The sequence below is a fragment of the Urocitellus parryii genome, chromosome 4, assembly GCF_045843805.1.
Source record: "Urocitellus parryii isolate mUroPar1 chromosome 4, mUroPar1.hap1, whole genome shotgun sequence".
NCBI lineage: Eukaryota > Metazoa > Chordata > Mammalia > Rodentia > Sciuridae > Urocitellus > Urocitellus parryii.
Window position 1 is genome coordinate 63,034,995 of NC_135534.1, and position 20,790 is coordinate 63,055,784.

The 20,790-nt window shown below is 43.0% G+C and overlaps 2 protein-coding genes across 7 annotated transcripts in view; one reads left to right on the forward strand and one right to left on the reverse strand.

The window, feature by feature from the left end:
* Positions 1 to 5,061, reverse strand: part of Numa1 (nuclear mitotic apparatus protein 1) — a 78,780-nt gene extending 73,719 nt beyond the window's left edge. The window contains exon 1 of one of the 2 annotated variants that reach the window (XM_026400972.2): positions 5,000 to 5,061. The gene's annotated coding sequence lies outside the window, so the exon portion shown is untranslated. Of the gene's footprint in view, positions 1 to 4,861; positions 4,960 to 4,999 lie in introns of those variants that run through there. The other variant, XM_026400973.2, reaches the window with a different exon arrangement.
* Positions 5,062 to 5,340: 279 nt separating this feature from the next.
* Positions 5,341 to 20,709, forward strand: Lrrc51 (leucine rich repeat containing 51). Of its 5 annotated transcripts, none has more exons than XM_077796863.1 (5): positions 5,341 to 5,434; positions 12,586 to 15,042; positions 17,866 to 18,071; positions 18,989 to 19,137; positions 19,412 to 20,709. In XM_077796863.1, exons 2-5 carry the CDS (start codon positions 14,961 to 14,963, stop codon positions 19,539 to 19,541), a joined length of 567 nt encoding a protein of 188 aa, XP_077652989.1. In that variant the 5' UTR covers positions 5,341 to 5,434; positions 12,586 to 14,960; the 3' UTR covers positions 19,542 to 20,709. The 5 variants fall into 5 exon arrangements, with proteins under 5 accessions (XP_077652989.1, XP_026256804.1, XP_026256805.1 ...); XM_026401019.2 differs by having other exon boundaries at positions 14,206 to 15,042; XM_026401020.2 differs by lacking the exon at positions 5,341 to 5,434 and having other exon boundaries at positions 11,746 to 14,287; positions 14,908 to 15,042.
* Positions 20,710 to 20,790: the final 81 nt, after the last annotated feature.

Here is a 20,790-nt window from a genome sequence, read left to right on the forward strand (position 1 = left end):
TTGGGGCCCCCCCCAGCATATGTTGTCTCCATAGGTGGAGCTGTTGGTTGGACACTTACGCCCTCTGGTGATAGAAAGGTGTTAGTAGCAGCCTCCTGTTGTAACTTTTCCCCTGATGGCTCTTCCTCCTTTAAATTTTCTTCCTCTGTCTGACTAGCTTGAGAGACCTTCTCTTTTACTTGATCTAAAATGTCTTCTCCTGACTAAGCAAACAAGATTGTACCAACATCCATAACGGTAATGTGCCAACTGGCAGAGTTCCTGGGCTTTCCTTTTTTATCCTTTTTAAATCTTCACCATGATGGTTCCATTGTGATATATTTAATAACCCCTCTTTAATGAACCATGGGCTACATTTCTGTATTGTATCAACGTATGCCCTAACTGTTCTTGATTTTACTGGTGCCTCCTTCGTCTAACAATTTACTTAACACTCTTTCGGTTTGTTTTTTACTAATTTTTAATTCCATATTTCTGCTATAAAAATAAAGCAACCCAACAAGATAACACAAAACAAAAACGAGCAAAACGAAACAAAAATGGAACAAAAAATCGTTGTATCAGTTTTTCTATTTTCTTGACCTCTGCATTTGTGGTCTGTCTCTATCTCTTCCTCGGGGGCGAACAACTTCAAACCTTGAGCCAACCATTTTCCCCAGGTTGCCTGAGAAAGTTCTAGGGACAGGCAGCTTGAAACAAATCAAAACAAGAATACATTGTTTTTTGAAATGGTCACCCATTCTCTCGCCCTCCCTCAGGGGCGAGCAATTTCACTTACCCCCAAGCTTCAGGTGTCCCCTGCACGGGTCACCAAATGCCGCAGTCTGGCTGGGCACAAAATAACTGAGCCGCCACAAGGCACTTGTAGGTTCAAACAGGAACTACTTTATTGCCCAAACTCTCACCCGCACTCCACTCACGCTTCCCGGGAACTCTCTCACCCTCTACCGGGCTCCACGCGAACTCCACAGGAACCCCTCGAGAACTCAATGGGAACTCAAAAGTAGCGGGAGCCCAAGGCAGCAGGAGCTGCCCTATTGCTGGACAGCAAGGGTCTATATACACCTGAGTACACAGCCTGTTTCAATCCAGCATCATCCAGTCACAGCAATTATACACAGCTTAACTTAATTATCATCATCTTAATGGCTCACTGGCATCACCCCTCAACCACTCCTTCTGGCAATGCCAGGCGCCATCCCGACTCGGCTGTGGCTCTCAACACAGGGCTCCACTGAGTCTGACTCCTAGATCCTCCAGTTAGCTCCCAAGAAACCAGCAGCACTAGGCAACACCCTTTCCTCAGAGAATCTGGGTATAGCTCCTCCAAATCCCTCCAGACTTTACTTCTAGGTTCTGATAACCTCAACCTCCTGCCTTTTCTTTTTTATCCTGAATGAGGAAGCTTGCAATTATATCAAAGCTGCTATTAAAGTCTCTTTTTGTCTTTTCACCCTCCCAACAAAAGTTCAAAACTATTATATTTATTGAGTTCACCATATTAAGAGATGGTTAAATTGGGAGCACAGACCTGCACAGTGGCACACCCCTGTAATCCCTGCCATTTGAGAGGCTGTAGCAGTATGAACACAAATTTGAGGCCAGTCTGAGCAGCTTAGCAAGACTATCTCAAAATAATATTTTAAAAAGGTTGATGCCAGGTGTGGTGCCTCACGCCTATAATCCCAGCCACCCAGGGCTGGAGATTTGGCTCAAGCGGTAGCGCGCTTGCCTGGCATGCATGCGGCCCAGGTTCGATCCTCAGCACCACATACAAACAAAGATGTTGTGTCCGCCAAGAATTAAAAATAAATATTAAAATTCTCTCTCTCTCTCTTTAAAAAAAAAAAAATCCCAGCCACCCAGGAGGCTGAAGCAGGACAACCACAATTTCAAAGTCAGCCTCTGCAAACTTAGCAAGTCCCTAAGCAATTCAGTGAAAACTTCTCAAAATAAAAAAGAAAAGGAAGGGGGGAAAAGAAAAAAAAAAAAAGGCTGGGTTTTTTGGGTTCAATCGCTGATGGGGGGGGGGGCGAGGTGAGGATGTAACTCAGTAATAGATTGCTTACCCTAACATGTGCAAGCCCTTGGGTTCAATTCCCAGTATCACAAAAAAACAAAACAACAACAACAACAAAAAAATTGAAGCATAGTCAAAAATTGTAGGCATAATTCTCAAAAAATAATAACAAAAATCCTGAAATTACATTTTTAAAGTGCTAAGAAAAAATAATTAGAAACAGAACACAGCTAAACAATCAAGAATGAAGATAAAACAAAGATGTTTTCCAATAAAGTGTTTATCATTAATATATCCTTACTAAAGTAAACACCTAAAGGAGGTATACATCTTTTCAACAAAAAGAAAAGAATAAACTGCAAGAAAGAATGGTAACAGCAAATACATATGGGTAAAATGAAATAATCACTAACAGCACAAAACAATTATTAATTAGAATTATTCAAGGTGAAGATGTATCTTAGTGGTAGAGTCCTTGCTAAGCATGCACAAGGCTCTGCATTCCCTCCTCAGCATTACAAAAAAAAAAAAAAAAATCACTCAACATTAATATAGATTTCTTTGGAACAGTCTCATTCTCAGAAGTGCTCATTTTGATTCTGATCAACACTTTTTGATATGTGTAGTATATAGAAGGTAAGAAGCTGAGTTGGCCCCAATACATTCTGACCAATGGCTTTGATCAATTGGGCACAGCCATCAAAATAGTTCCTGATCAGCTGTATTTAGCCATCTGAAGCTGGGCTTTGCCACCTCGCCCCACCTAGCCCCATCCTAACACTTCTAGAACTCAAGTCTTGGTTCAAGGCATTCTTCCCACTTCCATATTCCACAAGTCAAAAAAAGAACATTCTAAATATATTTTCTTTCTTTTTCTTTTGGGTACTGGGGATTAAACCAGGGGTGCTTTACCACTCAGCTATACCCCAAGTTTGTTTGTTTTTAAGACAGGGTTTTGTTAAATTGCTGAGGCTGGCCTGGAACTTGAGATCCTCCTGCCTCAGCCTCCCAAGTCACTAGGATTACAGTGGCCACCATGTTGAGTTCTAAATATGTTTCTCAATGAGCTTTAAGGTAAGATCTTATAGCTTTGGGGGAGTACAACATTTGGCTTTGGACTAAGATTCAGGCATTGCAATTAGTCATCATTTCTTGAATTTGGACCAAAAGAGTGCTTTGTGTTTTTTCCTCTAAAGGAGAAGATACCACACAGGAACAGAGAGGGAGGGAACACATAAACCCACTGAAAGCTTCCTCATATTATCTGAATGCTTGCCTGGGTTCCTGTATATTCACAGGGGTAAAGATCTCCAATCTAGCAGGGGATCATTAACTCCAGGCCAGCCTCAGCAATTTAGTGAAACCCTGTCTCAAACTAAAAATAAAAAGGAGTGGGGAAAACAAAACAAAACAAAACAAAAGGAGTGGGGATACAACATAATGGAAAAGCATCCCTGGATTCAATTTCTAGTAACACCCCCATAGCCCCCAGAAAAAAAAGTTCCTGGGGTGGGATTGTGGCTCAGCGGTAGATTGCTCCTCTATCACAAGCGGGACTGGGTTCATCCTCAGCACCATATAAAAATATAATGCATTATGTTGTGTCCATCTACACCAGAAAATAAATATTAAAAAAAAAAAAATGTTCCTGCCCATCACAGAATAGTAACACACCTGACAACCCAGAACTTTGGAAACAAAGACCAGGCAAAAGACCCAGGAGAAAGGTAAGTGTTTATTTAACCAAGTAAATGTTATTATATTTTCAGAAGACAGTGCCATTCCAAGAAAGAGGATAGGTTGGGCTGGGGTTGTGGCTCAGTGATAGAGCGCTCCTGCACATGTGCAACCCTGGGTTCAATCCTCAGCACCACATAATTAATTAATAAATAAATAGACAGATAGATAGATAGATAGAATGAAGTTGCTGTGTCCCACTACAACTAAAAAAATAAATTAAAAAAAAAATAGAATAGCTTAACACTGAGGTTCAAAATTCACTAAAAGAAGAGGGGAAAGCCAGGCTCCTACTGCTTTTCATCCCCCCAAAACACATCATTCCAAGGCACACATTAATGGCCCTGACATGCTCAAATCTTACACAGCCATCAGGATACAATGTCCAAAAAATAAAACAAAACAGTCTCTCATTGTCTAGAGGAGCCGACAAACACGCGAAGAGACTAACAATACCAAATGACAAGCACTACCTCAGAGGTAAGCAAAAGAGGGTATGGTACGCACAGGAGGCAACAACTCAGATTCTCTCCCACCCACGACTTTCACACATTTAGAGGTCTTAAATTTGAACTCTCCAAAGTGCTAGCATGAAACACCTTTTCTGATTTGAACCTCACAACAACCCAGGAAGTAGGTAAGATCATAATTGACACTATATGAAAAATGAGACTATAAATCACCTAGTGAAGACAACACGCACCCCGACCTAGCCCCTTCCCCAGTTCTAATTTATGCCCAACCCTCAAAATCCCAAGTGGAGCCAAACTCGCACTAGCTATGTAATACTGGACAAATTAAACACTATATACCTCAAGGTCCCCACCTGTAATAAACTAAGTATAACAAGGTTTCTAGACAAATTGTTAAAAATATGATTCTTATAAAGGGCGCAACACAATGCTAGAAACGCAGTGGGCGCTCAGGCAATGTTTAGTGGTACTGTTGTTGACAATAACAGGCGAGGGCTTTCCGTTACAGGACCCCTCGATTACAGTCCTTTCAGGAACTTGCACTACCCGCCATCCCGGTCGCCCTCAGACAAAATCCCATGGACACGCCCCCAAACAGGCCCTCCCACAGCTTCCCTCCCACAAGCCTTACCCCCGATTGATTGTCCCCTTTTAGGCTCGGTCACCAAGAAGGGCTTTCGCTCGCACCGACCTCTCCAGCACCCCTTTAGGCCTGGGCATCCCTGCGGGCGCCCAGGCCACACACGAGCAGTGGGCCCGCGCCGGTTACCTGGCCGCGACTCCCGCTCCGCGCCACGCGCTCCCGGGGTCGCCGCTCGCCGCGGACTCGCGCCAGCAGTGGCAGTACACAATTAGTTTAAACTATGGCCCCGCCCCTTCGCGCCGCCCTCTGATTGGCCCCTGTCAGCTGCTGTCGTTCTAAGGGTACGCTTGAGGACCCAGGAAAAGGAAGTGTGAGGGCCACTGGGAAAGGCGAAGTCGTGTCACACTTCCGGCCCCCCGACCTGGACTTGAGGGTAAAAGAACTACTAATCCCAGCACCACCCTGGGGCCCCGCCCCCCCCCCCCCAGCTACAGGTCCCAGTTAGGCATCGTGGTTACGGCTCCAGCTGGGGCTTGGTGACGAAGGTAGTTGCCAAGGAGAGTTGCGATTAGTAAACCTAAAAGTAGTGGGGCGCAGTGGCTGGAGCGGAAGCAACTGTGGGTGAGTCGGGCGGGAAAACAGGAACAAGGGATCCAGAACACTATAGAGAGGGGAGGGGCTCCACAAAAGAACTAGAAAGCTCCCTAAGCAGAGACCTTCTCCCAATCCTCACCCCCTTTCACAGTGAATTCAACACTCCACCATATAGGATAGACTGGGGGGTAGGAGAGGGGAAGAGCGCTGAGATACATGCCCATACAGATTTAAGGGTGCTTCCTAACCCCCTATCGCAACATTAAGGTTTCCAGGACGCATGCCTCAAGTCCCAAACACACCTAGGAGATCGGAAATCTGGAGTTGGTTTTCCTCCGAGGAACCGAGACAGAGGAATAGCACTAGATAGACTAAATCACGGCCCCGAATTCTTGGAGATGTGGAAATTTTATGAAGCTTGAAGCGTCACTTTCCTTCCTCTTCCAAACAGTAAGATCCAGTCTCAGAACGTCCTCACGTTCCTCCCATACCCACTACAAGTATCTCCAAATTAACCTCTTCTTCCTACACCTTCATGGTCTGCTTCTTGAAGCTCAGTAATTAAGCTTCATTTCCTTTGCAGTCCTCGTGACAGAGTTGTTGCATTTTTAGTCTCTTTATGCTCATCTATCTATGAGTCAAGAATGTTTATCCCCATTTCACAGACTGGAAAACCAAAACCCATTGAAATGACTTGCCCAAGGCCACACATCAAATCAGTAATAAAGCTCTCTATATATCTTAATGACTTTTTCCAAGAAATGGGTTAAATTGCCCCAGAGAAAAGGAACCTGTATGGTCTACTTTGGGCTATTTACACTTAAGCCTGAATGAGTTTCAGGTCCTTCCCTGAAAGTTTTAATGAGAAAGGAAACTAAAGAGACTAAAGACACTAGGAATTGAAGATATTTAAACAGAAAACAATCTGGCTAACAACCCCTGTGTTCTGAAGTGCCCATGAGTAGCTAGACCTGATTATTGACCCATTCCTGTCTTAAAGTTCTTCCAGGCTTGTTTTTGTTTGCTTATTCCTTTGTTTGTACTGGGGATTGAACTCGGTGGTTCACCACTGACTTACACCCCAGCCCTTTTTTTTTTTTTTTTTTTTTTTTTTTTTTGAGGCAGATCTTTCTTGCTAAGTTGCTGAGGCTGTCCTCAAACTTCTGGTCCTCCTTCCTCAGCCTCCCAAATCGATGAAATTACAGGCTTGGCCAGGGTTGGTCCTTTGTCTGCTTCCCACCTCACTTTATCTTCTTCTTGAGTCCTCCTCCCACCCACAATTTTCATTTGTCACCTGTATGCAGTGTATCCAGCCCATCCCTCATATCTAAGTTCTATATCCGTATAGCCAATTGCATCTTTCATTATCTCCTTCAAGATATCTCAAAGGCGGGGCTGGGGATATGGCTCAAGCGTGCTCGCCTGGCATGCATGCGGCCCGGTTCGATCCTCAGCACCACATACATTGCCAAAAACTAAAAAACAAAAATAAATATTAAAAATTTTTTTAAAAAATAACTCAAAGGCAACCATCTGTACACCACTCCAACCCAACCCTCAACCCTCCCCTCCAAACCTGAATGTCTTCCAGTGGTCCCACAATATATAATAAGCCCCAAACCCAAGTATCACCCCCCCCCCAGTACTAGTCTGGGGCCAGGTTTGTGGCTCAGTGGTAGAGCACTTGCCTAGCATGCATGAGTCACTGGGTTCCATCCCCAGCACCATATAAAAAAACAAAATAAAGGTATTGTGTCCATCTACAACTAAAAAAGACAACAATCTTGCTGAGTTGCCTAGACTGGTCTTAAATTTTCTTTTTTTATTTTATTTTTTTTTAAAGAGAGAGTGGGAGAGAGAGAGAGAGAGAGAGAATTTTTTTTTTAATATTTATTTTTTAGTTCTCGGCGGACACAACATCTTTGTTGGTATGTGGTGCTGAGGATCGAACCCGGGCCGCACGCATGCCAGGCGAGCGCGCTACCGCTTGAGCCACATCCCCAGCCCAGGTCTTAAATTTTCAATCATCCTGCCTCCACCTCTCAAATAGCTGGGATTCACCATACCCAGACCAAGTTGTCTTTCATACTTTCTTCCATTCTTCATCTGTCATTAAGTCCAGCCAGCTTAACTTCCTAAATATCTTTTTCTAGTCCACATCCTTCTTGCCTTCCTTCCCAGCCATTTTGTGGACTGTAACCAAATTAATCCTTCAAAATCAAACCTGATGATATTCACTCTCCCACCCCAACCTCATTTAAATGTATAGTTTGTGGCTTTCTATTGCTCTTAGCATAATGCAACATCTCAGGGTGGCTCCTGCCCACTCTCTAACCTCTACTCTAACCATAATACCTACTTCTCACTTCAGTTACATATCCTTCTTTAAGGTCTTCAAGCTGTGACTTCTGTCTGAAATGCTTTTCTTTTTCTTTTGTTGCTGGGGATTGCACCCAGGGCTTTGTGCATGCTAAGTATGCAATACCACTGAGCTACACCCCCAACCCCTGAAATGCTCTTCCCCCTCCTATCCTGTATTTTCTCCCCTGTACTCTATCTCTTAAGAGTTGTCAATCAATTCTTCAGTAATGAAAATATCATATCCCTAAATTAGAGCAACCTCATGTCCTTCTCCTTGTAATATAATTCATTTGCAGTTTTTTAGATATTAAGTACCTGCTGCTTGCCACCACTATGAGATTCAACTATGAGAAAAATATGGTTCCTGCCCCAGTGGAGTTTATAATTATATAATGAACAAGCAGATAATTATAGTGTTATGAGTGCTGTGGTGGCAATAAATATACGACATTATGGAAACCAAGAAAAGAAGTTCCATGTTGAGATTTGGGGATAAGTGTAGGCTTCTCAGAAAAGTGGAATCCTGAGATAAGTCCTAAAGTAAGGACGAACAAGAAAAAAACGGATAAAGAAAGAATCTATAATCCAAATAGAGAGTAAAAGGAGAAACTTTTCCAAAGGCCTAGAGGCAGGTGCAGAGAATTTGCTGTGAATTGTTGCATTTGGCTGAACTGCAGGTAGAGGTGAGGATATGAGATGGGAGTAGAGTGTAGACCAGGCTGAATCTTGAAGAGCTTCCCTTTGGCACCTGGGAATATAACTTGCCAGAATACATTAGATTATGTAACAGATTTTTCCAACATTCTTTGTTTGTTTTTTTTTTTAAAGAGAGAGTGAGAAAGGAGAGAGAGAGAGAGAGAGAGAGAGAGAGAGAGAATTTTTTTTTTTTAAAGAGAGAGTGGGAGAGATTTTTTTTAATATTTATTTTTTAGTTCTCAGCGGACACAACATCTTTGTTTGTATGTGGTGCTGAGGATCGAACCCGGGCCGCACGCATGCCAGGCGAGCGCGCTACCGCTTGAGCCACATCCCCAGCCCCCATTCTTTGGTTTTTCTCCTACCTGTAGTCTACAAGTAGTAAACTAGGCTGATCAGTCTTCCAAGTTCCCCACCTGGTTATTCCTCAAAGCTTCCCGTAACTTTCTGTTATTACCTGTCTGAGAGAGGGCAGAAATAGACTGGCAGTAAATCAAATTCCAGTTGTTAGTAATTTCCCCAAACTGGAAACAAATCTGTGTCAATTTGGAGCTGGATAAATAAGGTTAAAAATATGAAAGATTCTATGGAATACTCTGCAGCTGGTAAAAAGGGTATGAGAGCCAGGTGTCGAGGCACATGCCCGTAATCTCAGTGACTTGGGAGACTGAGGCAAGAGGACCACAAGATCAAAATCACTCTCAGCAACTTAGAAAGGCCCTAAGCAACTCAGCAAGTCCCTGTGTCTAAATAAGATACAAAATATGGCTGGGAATATGGCTCAGTGGTTGAGCACCCCTGAATTCAATCCCCAGTTAAATAAATAAATAAATATTTTATTTATTTTTTATTTTTTTATATTTATTCATTTATTTTAGTTTTCAGCGGACACAACATCTTTGTTTGTATGTGGTGCTGAGAACCGAACACCAGGCGAGCGCGCTACCGCTTGAGCCACATCCCCAGCCCCATAAATAAATATTTTAAAAGGACTGGGGATGTGGCTCAGTGGTGAAGCACTCCTAGATTCAGTCTCCAAAACAAAAAAAAGAAAAGAAAAAGAAATGAGTAGAGACAACAACTGTTTTCATTTATTGAGCACTTGTTGTAGGCCACATAATAGATTCCAAGATAGGATTTGTGTTCATTTCACAGGTGAGCAAACAAGCTATGATGAAATTTTGTTCAAAGTACAGTGGGGGTAAGCATCAGTTTGCTATTGCCGTATAACAAAGCATCCTAAAACACAGTGGCTTACAACAATAAGCATTTATTCTTGCTTCTGTGAATTAGTTGTATGGTTCTGGTCATGGCTAACCTCATCATGTGACTGCAGTCATCTGTAGGTTGGGTGGCTCTCCATAGCCTATTTTGGGATGGCCTCAGCTGGGATCACTGGCTCTCTTTCACATGGTGATCACCTGTATATCTCTCATATCATTCCAAAAGGCCAACCACGTTCTCATGGCACTAGCAGAGAGCAATCTCTGTTTTAAAGTTTGTTAGCTTCATGTTTATCAACATCCCATTGGACAGAACATGTTAAAATGCTAAACCCAGCATCAAGGAGAGATGGAACTACAAAGGTATAGGGCAAAAAGGGATGGATACAGGGGAGACCATGAATAGGGACCATCAGAGCAATCAGTCTAATTCAGGATGCACTGATCAATTTTATCTGGAAAAGAAAGACTTTATAAAAGAAGGTACACTGGAGCTGAGTGTTGAAACACGAAAGAGTATTCACTAAGCAGGCAGCTGTTACTGGAAACTGGATGCTGGCCGGTTTGCCACAATCAATAGAAACCCAGCAGGTCTTTCTGTGCTCATGACAGGGTTCTATTATTTGTACTTGGCTTCATTCCTTTTGGTCAGGCACAGGGCAGCAGGCACTCAACAAATGTTTGCAGTATTGAATTGATATCTTACTGTGAATGAAGTGTGGAATGAAACAGCTGAACCTGGGAGCCAATTGTTAGAACAGCTTAGCATCAAGTCTCCCAAAACAGAAAACAGAAATCCTGTAAGAGGCAGTTTTTCTTTCATTCATCCCACAAGTTTCCTGATTGCCTGTCGTAAACCAGGTTCTGTGTAAGATGATGGATAAGACACTAGGCTCACAACCTCCATTTAAACCTGTTTAAATGGAGAAAGCTAATAACTCTTTCCAACAAGCAAATTTGATCAGCTTCTTAGGGCTCAATTTTTACTACTAACTCATTCAGAAAATTCATCAGGAGCTACACAAAATTAGGTCTTAGGATGCACTGAGAGTCTATGGTTACTAAGGAGATTAACTGTAAAAATCTGCCCTTCAGTATTTTAAGGTAAAATCCATGTTCAGTGGTATAGAATTCTAGGGTTCCAACCCAGTACATATTTTGAGAGAAATATTTGGTCTTACTCAAAGGCATCAAACCTGTTACAGGTGCGGATGTGGGAAGGACTCTAAGCTAGGTTTTATTTGCTATTTGCTTTGTTGAGTACCTGTAGATTTTTTTTAACCCATTAAATCTCAAGTTTCAATTCTGTGCAAACATTCAATCTGACACAGGTGCATTAAAATAGATTGGAAATACAGTCCAAAGCTTATATATGTGTTTATAATACTATATATATATATATATATATATATATATATATATATATATATATAGTATATTATGTATTATACACTATTAATTTGGGAAGGATACTGGGGATTAAAACCAGAAGCACTTTACCACTGAGTTACCTCCCCAGCCCTTTTTATTTTTTATTTTAAGACAGGGTCTCACTAAGTTGCTGAGATTGGCCTTGAACTTGCAATCCTCCTGCCTTAGCCTCCTGAGCCACTGGGATTACAGGCCTGTGCCACTGCACCACTATGATTTTCTTTTTCTTTTGTTATCAAAGATTGAACTCAGGGGCACTCAACCACTGAGCCACATCCCCAGCCCTATTTTGTACTTTATTTAGAGAAAAGGTCTCACTGAGTTGCTTAGTGCCTTGCTTTTGCTGAGGCTGGCTTTGAACTTGCGATCCTCCTGCCTCAGCTTCCCAAGCTGCTGGGGTTACAGGTGTGTACCACTGCACCCAGCTCCACTATATTTTTTTTTTAGTTATTTATATTTATGTGGTGCTGAGTTTTGAACCCGGTGCCTCATGCATGCAAGGCAAGTTATCTATCACTGAGCTACAACCCCAGTCCCTCCACTATAAATTTTTATAGGTGTTCCACAACTGGGATGATGGGACAAAATGGAATAAGACTAAAAAAAAAAAAAAAAACTCACTTTTTTTTTTTCTTTTTGCAGGGAGGACTGGGGATTGAACTCATGGGTGTCTTACCACTGAGCTATATCCCCAGTCCCCCCCTTTTTTTTTTTAAATTTTGAGACAGGGTCCCACATGAAGTTGCTGAAGCAGGCCTTGAACTTGCAATCCTGCTGCCTCAGCCTCCAGAGTCACTGGGCCTATATGTGTGTACCAGCATGGCCAACTCAAGACAAAAAATTCTTATTGTAATGTTAATCCAGCATGTCTAAGAAAGTACCTGTCAGTTAGGGCAATAAGAGCCTCTACCGCATTGTCTATGTGTTCCTACAAACTCCATTCTGCTGCTACTTGTAGGATCTTAGCCAGCCCCAAATCTTCCTTCTTGTGACTTTTGCCAGTTCCGCCTTCTGTTCCAGCTTGACTTTCCGCTCCCAGGACCTTCTATCTCCAGTGACAAACATGGTTATCTCCAGAGTAGAAATCAGGATCTCCTACTCCTCCACATAGTTGGTAACCTGCTCTAGATTGACCACACCCCTGTCATGCTTCTGTTGTTCTTTGAAGAGACCCTGAGTTGCTGGTCTCAGTCTCCAACACCAACTCCTATGTCCCTTTCATTCATCACATTCTGCCTATAGATTTGATATCTAAAGATTCAGGTCTCCCTAATCAACAGCGCATGTCCATGGGGCCAGTCCACCACTCAACAGAGAATTCAGCTGTTGTGTGACTCAAGCTGACACTTCCCCAAAGCTCAGATGAGATTGCTATATTTTGGGGGGTTGGGGGAATTCAAAGGGATTGAACCCAGAGGTGCTTTACAACTGAGCTTCACCCCCAGACCTTTGTATTTTTTGAGACAGAGTCTTGGACATTGCCAAATTGCTGAGGCTGGCCTTGAACTTACGATCCTCCTGCCTCGGCCTCCCAAGTCACTGGGATTACAGGTATGCACCACTGTGCCTGGTGAGACTGCTACTTTTTGAAAGCAAGACATTCCCTTTGTAACCCTCTAAACCTACTAAACTCTATCCTTGCCTACATTAAATCACCAAAAAATGAATTTATTTGTACTGTATTATATAGGTCCTTGGTTTTTAATAGAAAGTCCATTTGTTTATTTTGGTATTGTTGAGGATCAAACTTATGGCCTCAAGCATCCCAGAGCAAGTGCTTTACCACTAAGCTAAAGTCCCAGCCCCCAGAAATTCCATTTTAAGAATACTTCCCATCAGGCATGGTGGCATACACCTGTAATCCCAGTGACTCAGGAGGCTTTAGGCAGGAGGATTGCATATTCAAGACCAGGAACTCAGGCCCTAAGAAACTTAGTGAGGCCCTATCTCAAAATTTAAAAACAAAAACAAAAAAAGGGCTGTGGGTGTGGTTCAGTGATAGAGTGGACCTAGGTTCAATCTCCAGTACCAAAAACAAAACAAAACTTGCCAGTTTCATTGTCTTTGCACACAGAATAATTTATTCTTTGAATATAGTGGCGAAAACTAAATAGTCCAAGGTTTTCCTTTTTGCTTTAGCTGCCAGGAATTTTGGAACTACATATAGTCATAGGTTTTATGTGTGTGATACTGGGGATTGAACCCACACGACCACTGAGCTACATCCCCAGCCCTTTTTATTTGAGACAGGGTCTGGCTAAGTTGCTTAGGGCCTTGCTAAATTGCTGAGGCTGACCTTAAACTTACAATCCTGCCTCAGCCCCTCATGTTGCTGGGATTACAGACATGCACCACTGTGCCTAGCTAGGTGTAGATTATTAAAGTCCCTGATACATCTCTTCCTTTAATCTACTTTCTGATCTTTCTTTTCCACATTTATTTTTCTGCATCTGCATTGTCCAGTATAGCCATTAGTCACAAGTAGCTAATTCAAATTGGGATGGGGGGGCATAATGTAAAATATCTTAGTAATTTCTAATATTGATTACATGCTGAATATTTTGGATATATTGGATTAAATAAAATTTTGAGATGAAATTAGTTTTACTTTATTATTGCTCCTAGAAAAAATTTAATTACATGTTAAAAATTACATACGAAGTTTGCAATTGTGATTTTTATTATATCTCCATTGGACAGCACCGTTCTACAGATCATCCTGCTTTAACAGTGTGTTATTGAAAACCTCATCCTTTTGGAAAGGAGGGAAAGTATTAATGCAGAGGAGGTGACAGCAGTAAATGATGTGCAAAAGGGGGAGGTTAACTAGGACATGCACTTGTCCATCTATTTGTCTTTTGTTTGTATGATTCACAAAAAAAGAAAAAGAAAAAAAAAAAAACCTCCTTGGCAAAATGAGTTTTTTCAGCTCTCTTCATCCCAGGTAAGTAGTATTCTGTAGTTTGCCCATCTCCAGGAAAAACCTGTTCTCAGATTTACTTTAGCTAATATACTGGAAAGGATCTGATAAGACAATTCACACCACATTGCAAATAATTGGTAACTTTATGTTTACCCCTCTCATAGGGAATTTCCATTTTAACAGGGAACAATCCCTGAACCCAAAGGAACGAATCCCTAATGGTGGAGTTTCAGTCATCAGTGACAGGTGAGTGAGAAGTAGAATCTGGTTTTATGTGTGTGTTTATATGTATGGCTACACTCTGGATGTGGTTGAGAGTAGGGTCTTTGGATAGAAAGGTGATGTGGCTGACCAACAAGCTGAGGAAAGAAGGTAGCAAATCCCCAGCTGGATCAGAAATGGGAAGGGCTCTCAGACACCAACCAGATTCAGTGCTGGCCCTCAAGGGTTTATTAAGCAATAGAATAACACAGTTGATGTCACCAGAGGGTAGGTATGAAGATGGTCTCCGTGGTAACTACTATGGAGTAGCAGAAAGACTCTCAGAGTAGGATTCAGGAGACTTGTTATTGCAGTCCACTGACTCACTGGCTTAACTCTGGGCAAGTCCTTTACCCCTTGGGTCTCATTTTCTTTCTCTGGAAAATAGAAATGGGTGTTTATAACTATGAAATAAGTTCTAAGAGATGTGAAGGTGCTTTGAGAAGTGCCTTACAAATGCAAGAAATAATGATTAATATCTTAAAATGGAAATGCAGCTGGGAAGGCCTACTAGAATGAAGAGTAGAAAGCAGGGGTGGAAGGCTATGGGGAAATTGAAGTTTAGATGTACCTTGTACCTGGAAACGTGTTCTCTGTCCTCCTAGGAACCCGGACTACCAAGGCCCATGCTTGCACCTGATGAATGATGGCCTGAACTATGAGCAAACGGGACTATAAGAACACTTCCGTGCAGGAGCCCCCTCTCGACTATTCCTTCAGAAGCATCCACGTCATCCAAGGTTAGCCCACAAAACCCAGCACTCCCACTCACCATGGCAGCAGGCCTGGTATGGTCCCTAAGGAGGGACCAGTCTTCCACTTAAAAGTCTAAGAAGACTCTGCATATACACTTGCAGATTTGTTGTTATCTTTGCAATATAAGAAGGAAATGGGAGATTTTTTTGCCCTCTCCCGCTGGTGCCAGGGATCAAACCCAGGACCTCACACATGCTGTACAAGCACACTGAGCTCCTGACTTTTAATTTTTATTCACCTAACTCATTTCATTTGAAGGTTCTCAGGTGTGGGGAGGGAGGCAGGATTAGGAGTCTCTTCACAAGCAGTGGTACTCTGCTCCAGTACCCTTCTGCCACCTCAGGATCCCACCTACTCCAGGATTATGACAGACAGCCACCTAGTGGATGCTGCCTGACCTGAAACTGAGGAGAGGAGAGTTAGTGGTGGGTGAGGGTGGAAACAGTGTGTCTAATAAGAGAATGGAAGGGAATGTGAAGACATGCTGGCTAAGTTTGGCAAATACTTCCTTCCCTTTTAGACTGATTAAAAAAAAAAGAAAAGAAAAGAAAAAACAAGAAGGGGGTGCTTAGGGGCAAGAGGGAATAAGGACACCAAAGCCCAAACTGGTGTCTAGTTCTGACTCTGCAATTGACTATGTGCCTAAGCAAGGTCCATCTGTTTTATGGACCTCATTTTAAAAAATGAAGTGGGGGTGGGAGTGTTGGATATGTCTCTCCTCCTCAGCCAAACTATCTGAGGTGGTTGTTAAGGCTACCTTTCTTATTCTTCCTTTCCTTCCATTCACTCTGGAACTCACTCCATTCTGGCTTCTGCCAGACTCCCTGGACATATTTAAAACTGTTCTTTCCTGGTTCTCCCTGTCAGTCCATGATTACTTGGTAAGTTCTTTAATGACTTCCTCTTCCTCCTTGACCCTTGTCTCTATTCTCACTCTCTGGAGAGTCTCTATTCCCTAACTTGTACACCTTATACTAGTTCTTTATGAGATAACAGAACTGGCATCTACCCAGTCACCCAAACAAACAAACAAACAAAAAAACAAAAACTGAGTACCACCATTGAATATACTATCTTTACATCCAGTTGGCCAAGTCATGTTGATTTTATGTCCCTCTAGTCTTGCTTAGATGACTGACAGAGCCAAATTGGTCTTTTCATGCCACCCACCCCCTAAAATCCATACATGAATTGGAAGCTTCACAGTGATCTTTCAAGTGAAAAATCTGAATCATCTCCTTTGCTTTAAATGCTTCAGTTCCTTCCCATCACCTATATGAAAAAGCCCCAAACCCTTAGCTTGGCATTTAAGACTCATGGAGACAGCTGTGGTGGCACACATCTGTAATCCCAACAACTCAGGAGCCCAAGGTAGGAGGATCACAAATTCAAGGCTAACCTTGGCAATTTAGTTGACCTTGTCTCAAAATAAAATTTTAAAAAGGGGTTGGAGATGTAGCTTGGTGGTAGAGTGCCCCCAGAACCATACCAAAGAAAGGAAAAAAAAATGTTGAGATTGGACAACTAACTAACTTAGCAAGACTTGTATCCAAAAACAAAACAAAATGCACTGGCATGTAGTTCAGTAAAATGATGACCTAGCAAGTATAACCCTGGGTTTAATCTCCAGTACTAGAAGGAGGGAAAACAATTTGGTTTGCTTCCTTTTCCCTTCTTATGTAGTGTGCATGTGCACACTCCCTCGTGCTGTTCTACAGTTCTGTGGCTTTGCTTATGCTGTTCACATTCTTTGCCTGGTTAACATCTCCACTGAGGTCCAGCTCAGGCTTCACCTTCCCTGGGAAACTTCCCTGAGCTCCTAGACTGAGTGAGGAGATCTCTACATTGTACCAGCACTCATCATACTATACTGCCAGTTTGCTTCCATCTTACCTGAACCACCTCCTCCAAGACACAAACATCTGCTTTATCCCTTCTCTATTATTCACAGAGAGCCTGGCATGAACTGTCTCTTGTTGTGTTCACCATCATATATTTAATATTTTAGACATTGTAGCTCACCATCAGAAGACAAGGAGGACCATCAGGGTGAATTCTATTGAATTAAATTCTATGTGTTCCACTCGTGGACAACTCTTGATTTTTGTGCTGTCATCTTCCTGGTTCAAGCCCTACAACTCTAGTTCTTAGATTTCCTCATCTATAAAATAGAATTACCACTGGGTGCAGTGGCACACACCTGTAATCCCGGTGGCTCAGGAGGCTGAGACCAGAGGATCACAAGTTCAAAGCCAGCCTAAGTAATTCAGCAAGACTTTGCGTCTCTAAAATAAAATATAAAAAAGGGCTAGGGATGTGGTTCAGTGAACCCAGCCCCTGGGTTCAATCCCCAGTACCCCCCCCCAAAAAAAAATAGAAGTGGCTTTGCTCAATCCTAACTCCACACAGAGGTGGTATACAGAGGACTCAATGATACCACAGACATGAGACCATCTGAACCTGGAAAGCCAAGAGTTTGGGATGGGAAGTTTTTGACCCCATAGTTAAATCTTGCATTGATTGTTAAGAGCTTATGGAACAGGGGTCACTCTAAACTCGAAGCTTGACACTCCATGGTAACCCCATAGAGGAAGAGAAGGGGTACAGGTAAGTATCCTGTCCCTGAGCTGGGATTCAGCTGGGCTCCCCTGGGAGACAACAGAAGGGGAGACAGGAAATCCAAGCACTCAAGCATAGTGCTATGGCCTGTTAGCCCTTCGGTTATATCTGGGGATGCTCATCTTGACAGATTTGTTCCTTCCAGAAAAGCAAAGATGATATACCCAAGCCATACTTTTTTATCACAGATCTGATAAGCGAGGAGCCAAGGGTAGGGCTCCGACCACTGAAGCATTCAAAGTCAGGAAAGCCATTGACCCAGTCCCTGTGGCTGAACAACAATGTCCTCAATGACCTGAAAGACTTCACCCAGGTGGCTTCACAGATCCTGGAGCACCCAGAGAACCTGGCCTGGATCGACTTGTCTTTCAATGACCTGACTTCCATTGACCCTGTGAGTTTCTAGCTGTAGGAGTTCAGTCAGGGGTGAGAATGGAGAGGCAGGTAGGGTAAGGCCACTGTCCATCCCCCAGCCTCTCTACCATCTTATGAAGGAAGTTAAACAAGCAGCATGGTGTAGTATAAAGCACATGGCTTTAAGGTCACACAGATGCAGATTCCAACCTTGGCTTTGCCTCTTAACTGTGACTTTGGGCAAGCCACGTAACCTCTTAAAACCTCAACCTTCCTGTCTGAAAAATCAGGATAATATGCCAGCATCATAAAGGGTTTATAAGGATTAAATGAAAAGATACAAGAACCAAGTGGACATGGATAGCTGAAGCAAAATTGTAGGTGTCATTACTGGGTACCTACTATGTCTCATGCTGAGTTCTGCTATGAATGAGGTAGATAGAAAAGTACAACACTTACTTTTTGCAACTTCTGGTTCATGTTTTAAGAAATGGGGAGACTGTAGCCCTGATATAGTGATCTTAATTTAACTAATATCTTAAAAGTTTCTCTTATGTACCTAGTATGATACTCTGTACTCTGGTTCCTTGCTGTGATAAGACTTTTAGTTCACCTCAAGTGGGAAGGTCTTTAGTGAAGCAGCAAGTAAGGCTCAGGGACCAGCAGGAGAGCCATCACCTAGCCAGACAGTAGCAGTGATGGGACTAGGGGCCTATACCTCCTGTCCAAGACAGAAGGTCCCCATACCTTCTTTCCTGAAATCACAGTTCTATTTCAATGTGATATCCCTCTAGCCCTTAAAGTAAATTAAAGTAGGTTAGAATCCTCCAGTATAGCTATAAGGATTGGAATAGAGGGCAAGTTGTTCCCCAAACTCTTCCTTTTTTTGCCAGCAAGTTAGTCCTGAGCAGAAATCCAGGGTCTTGCCAGCCTGTCTTTCGGTTTCCTCCCTAACAGATCCTAACAACATTCTTCAATCTGAGTGTTCTCTATCTTCATGGAAACAGTATCCAGAGCCTGGGAGAAGTGAATAAGTTAGCTGTCCTTCCTCGGCTTCGAAGCTTGACACTCCATGGTAACCCCATAGAGGAAGAGAAGGGGTACAGGTAAGTATCCTGTCCCTGAGCTGGGATTCAGCTGGGCTCCCCTGGGAGACAACAGAAGGGGAGACAGGAAATCTAAGACCATTCTTCTACCACATGTAAACCTGGGAAGGGAGAACTATAAGCATTTCTTGCTATCAGTTTGGATGAACCCAGTCTCTCTCACACCATATTCAGGTCCCTCCATTCCTTGCAGTGAGGGAAAAGAGCAGCAACAGGTGGAGGGGAAGGGGATTCTGGTGGGGGGGCAGGCCCCCAGCCCAAGTCTTCCCTACAGGCAATATGTGCTGTGCACCCTGCCCCGTATCACCACGTTCGACTTCAGTGGGGTCACCAAAGCAGACCGTACCACAGCTGAAGTCTGGAAACGCATGAACATCAAGCCCAAGAAGGCCCGGATCAAGTAGGATGCACTCTGAGGTTCCCAGGACCCCAGCAGTCCTGAAGCTAGTCAGCTTAGTTTGAGAATAAATGATTTGAGCTGTTGTTCAGAGTAGAAGTCACTTGTACCTTGCAAAGATGCCCTCCAACTCCAGCAACTGCCAGTAGCTCTAATATTACTTCATTGAGGCACGCAATGATGGGAAAGGCCTGCTGGCCAGAGACACAGGGGACCTGGGTTTGCATGTGTCCTTGGAAAACTTATCTAGCCTCTCTGGGCCCCTCTGTTCTCTTCAACTTAGATATCATGGGATTAGAGATCAGCATTTCCCAAATTCTTCACAGAATGCCAGGTTCTTGGAGCTGCGACAGAGGCCTCAAAGACAGGCCCAGAAGATGGGCTATGTTCTACTTCAATCAGATCACAGTAGTCCTACTCTTAATATTTATATGTTGGTATTCTGCTTAAGATTCCATTTCATAGCCAGGCATGCCTATTAATCCCAGCAGTTTGGGAAGCTGAGGCAGGAGGATCACAGGTTCAAAGCCAGCCTCAACAACTTTTTAAGGCTTCAGGAACTTAGCGAGATCCTACCTCAAAAAATAAAAAGGGCTGGGGATATGGCTCAGTGGTTAAATGTCCCTGGGTTCAATTCCCAGTACAAAAAAAAAAAAAAAAAAGATTTCATTTGATAAAAAGATCTTCTTGCTTTTGAAAACATTTGTTTGCTGGGTCCTTATTAAGCATCCCTAGCAGAATCTGGTCTCCTCCACCCCTAGCGCTACTGTAATTCCACTGAGCCTGAGGCAGGGTCTCCAGCATTCATAACTGCCTCAGATTTAGTTCTGTCCAGCTGTGACAGTGTTTGATAGGGATAAGAGCAGTCTTATCCAACCTGAGGTTAGCCTAGGTTGAGTCTAAGCTAAGCCTGGGAACTCTGAACGCTTATCTCCTAGATTCCTTTTTTTTTTTTTTTTTTTTTGGTACGGAGGATTGAACCTGGGGCACTTCACCACTGAGCCACATCTCCAGCCCTTTTTATATTTTATTTAGAAACAAGGTCTCCCCGAGTTGCTTAGGGCCTCACCAATTTGCTGAGGCTGGCTTTGAACTTAAGATCCTATGGCTCAGCCTCCCAAGCTGCTAGGATTACGGGGTGTCTCACCACACAGTTTTGGATTCCTCTTAATGATCCTAGAAGATACCTCCTCCCCCATCTCATTGCTCACAGACTTGAATAGCCAGAAATAAATAGTTGGGTAGTAGGCAGGACA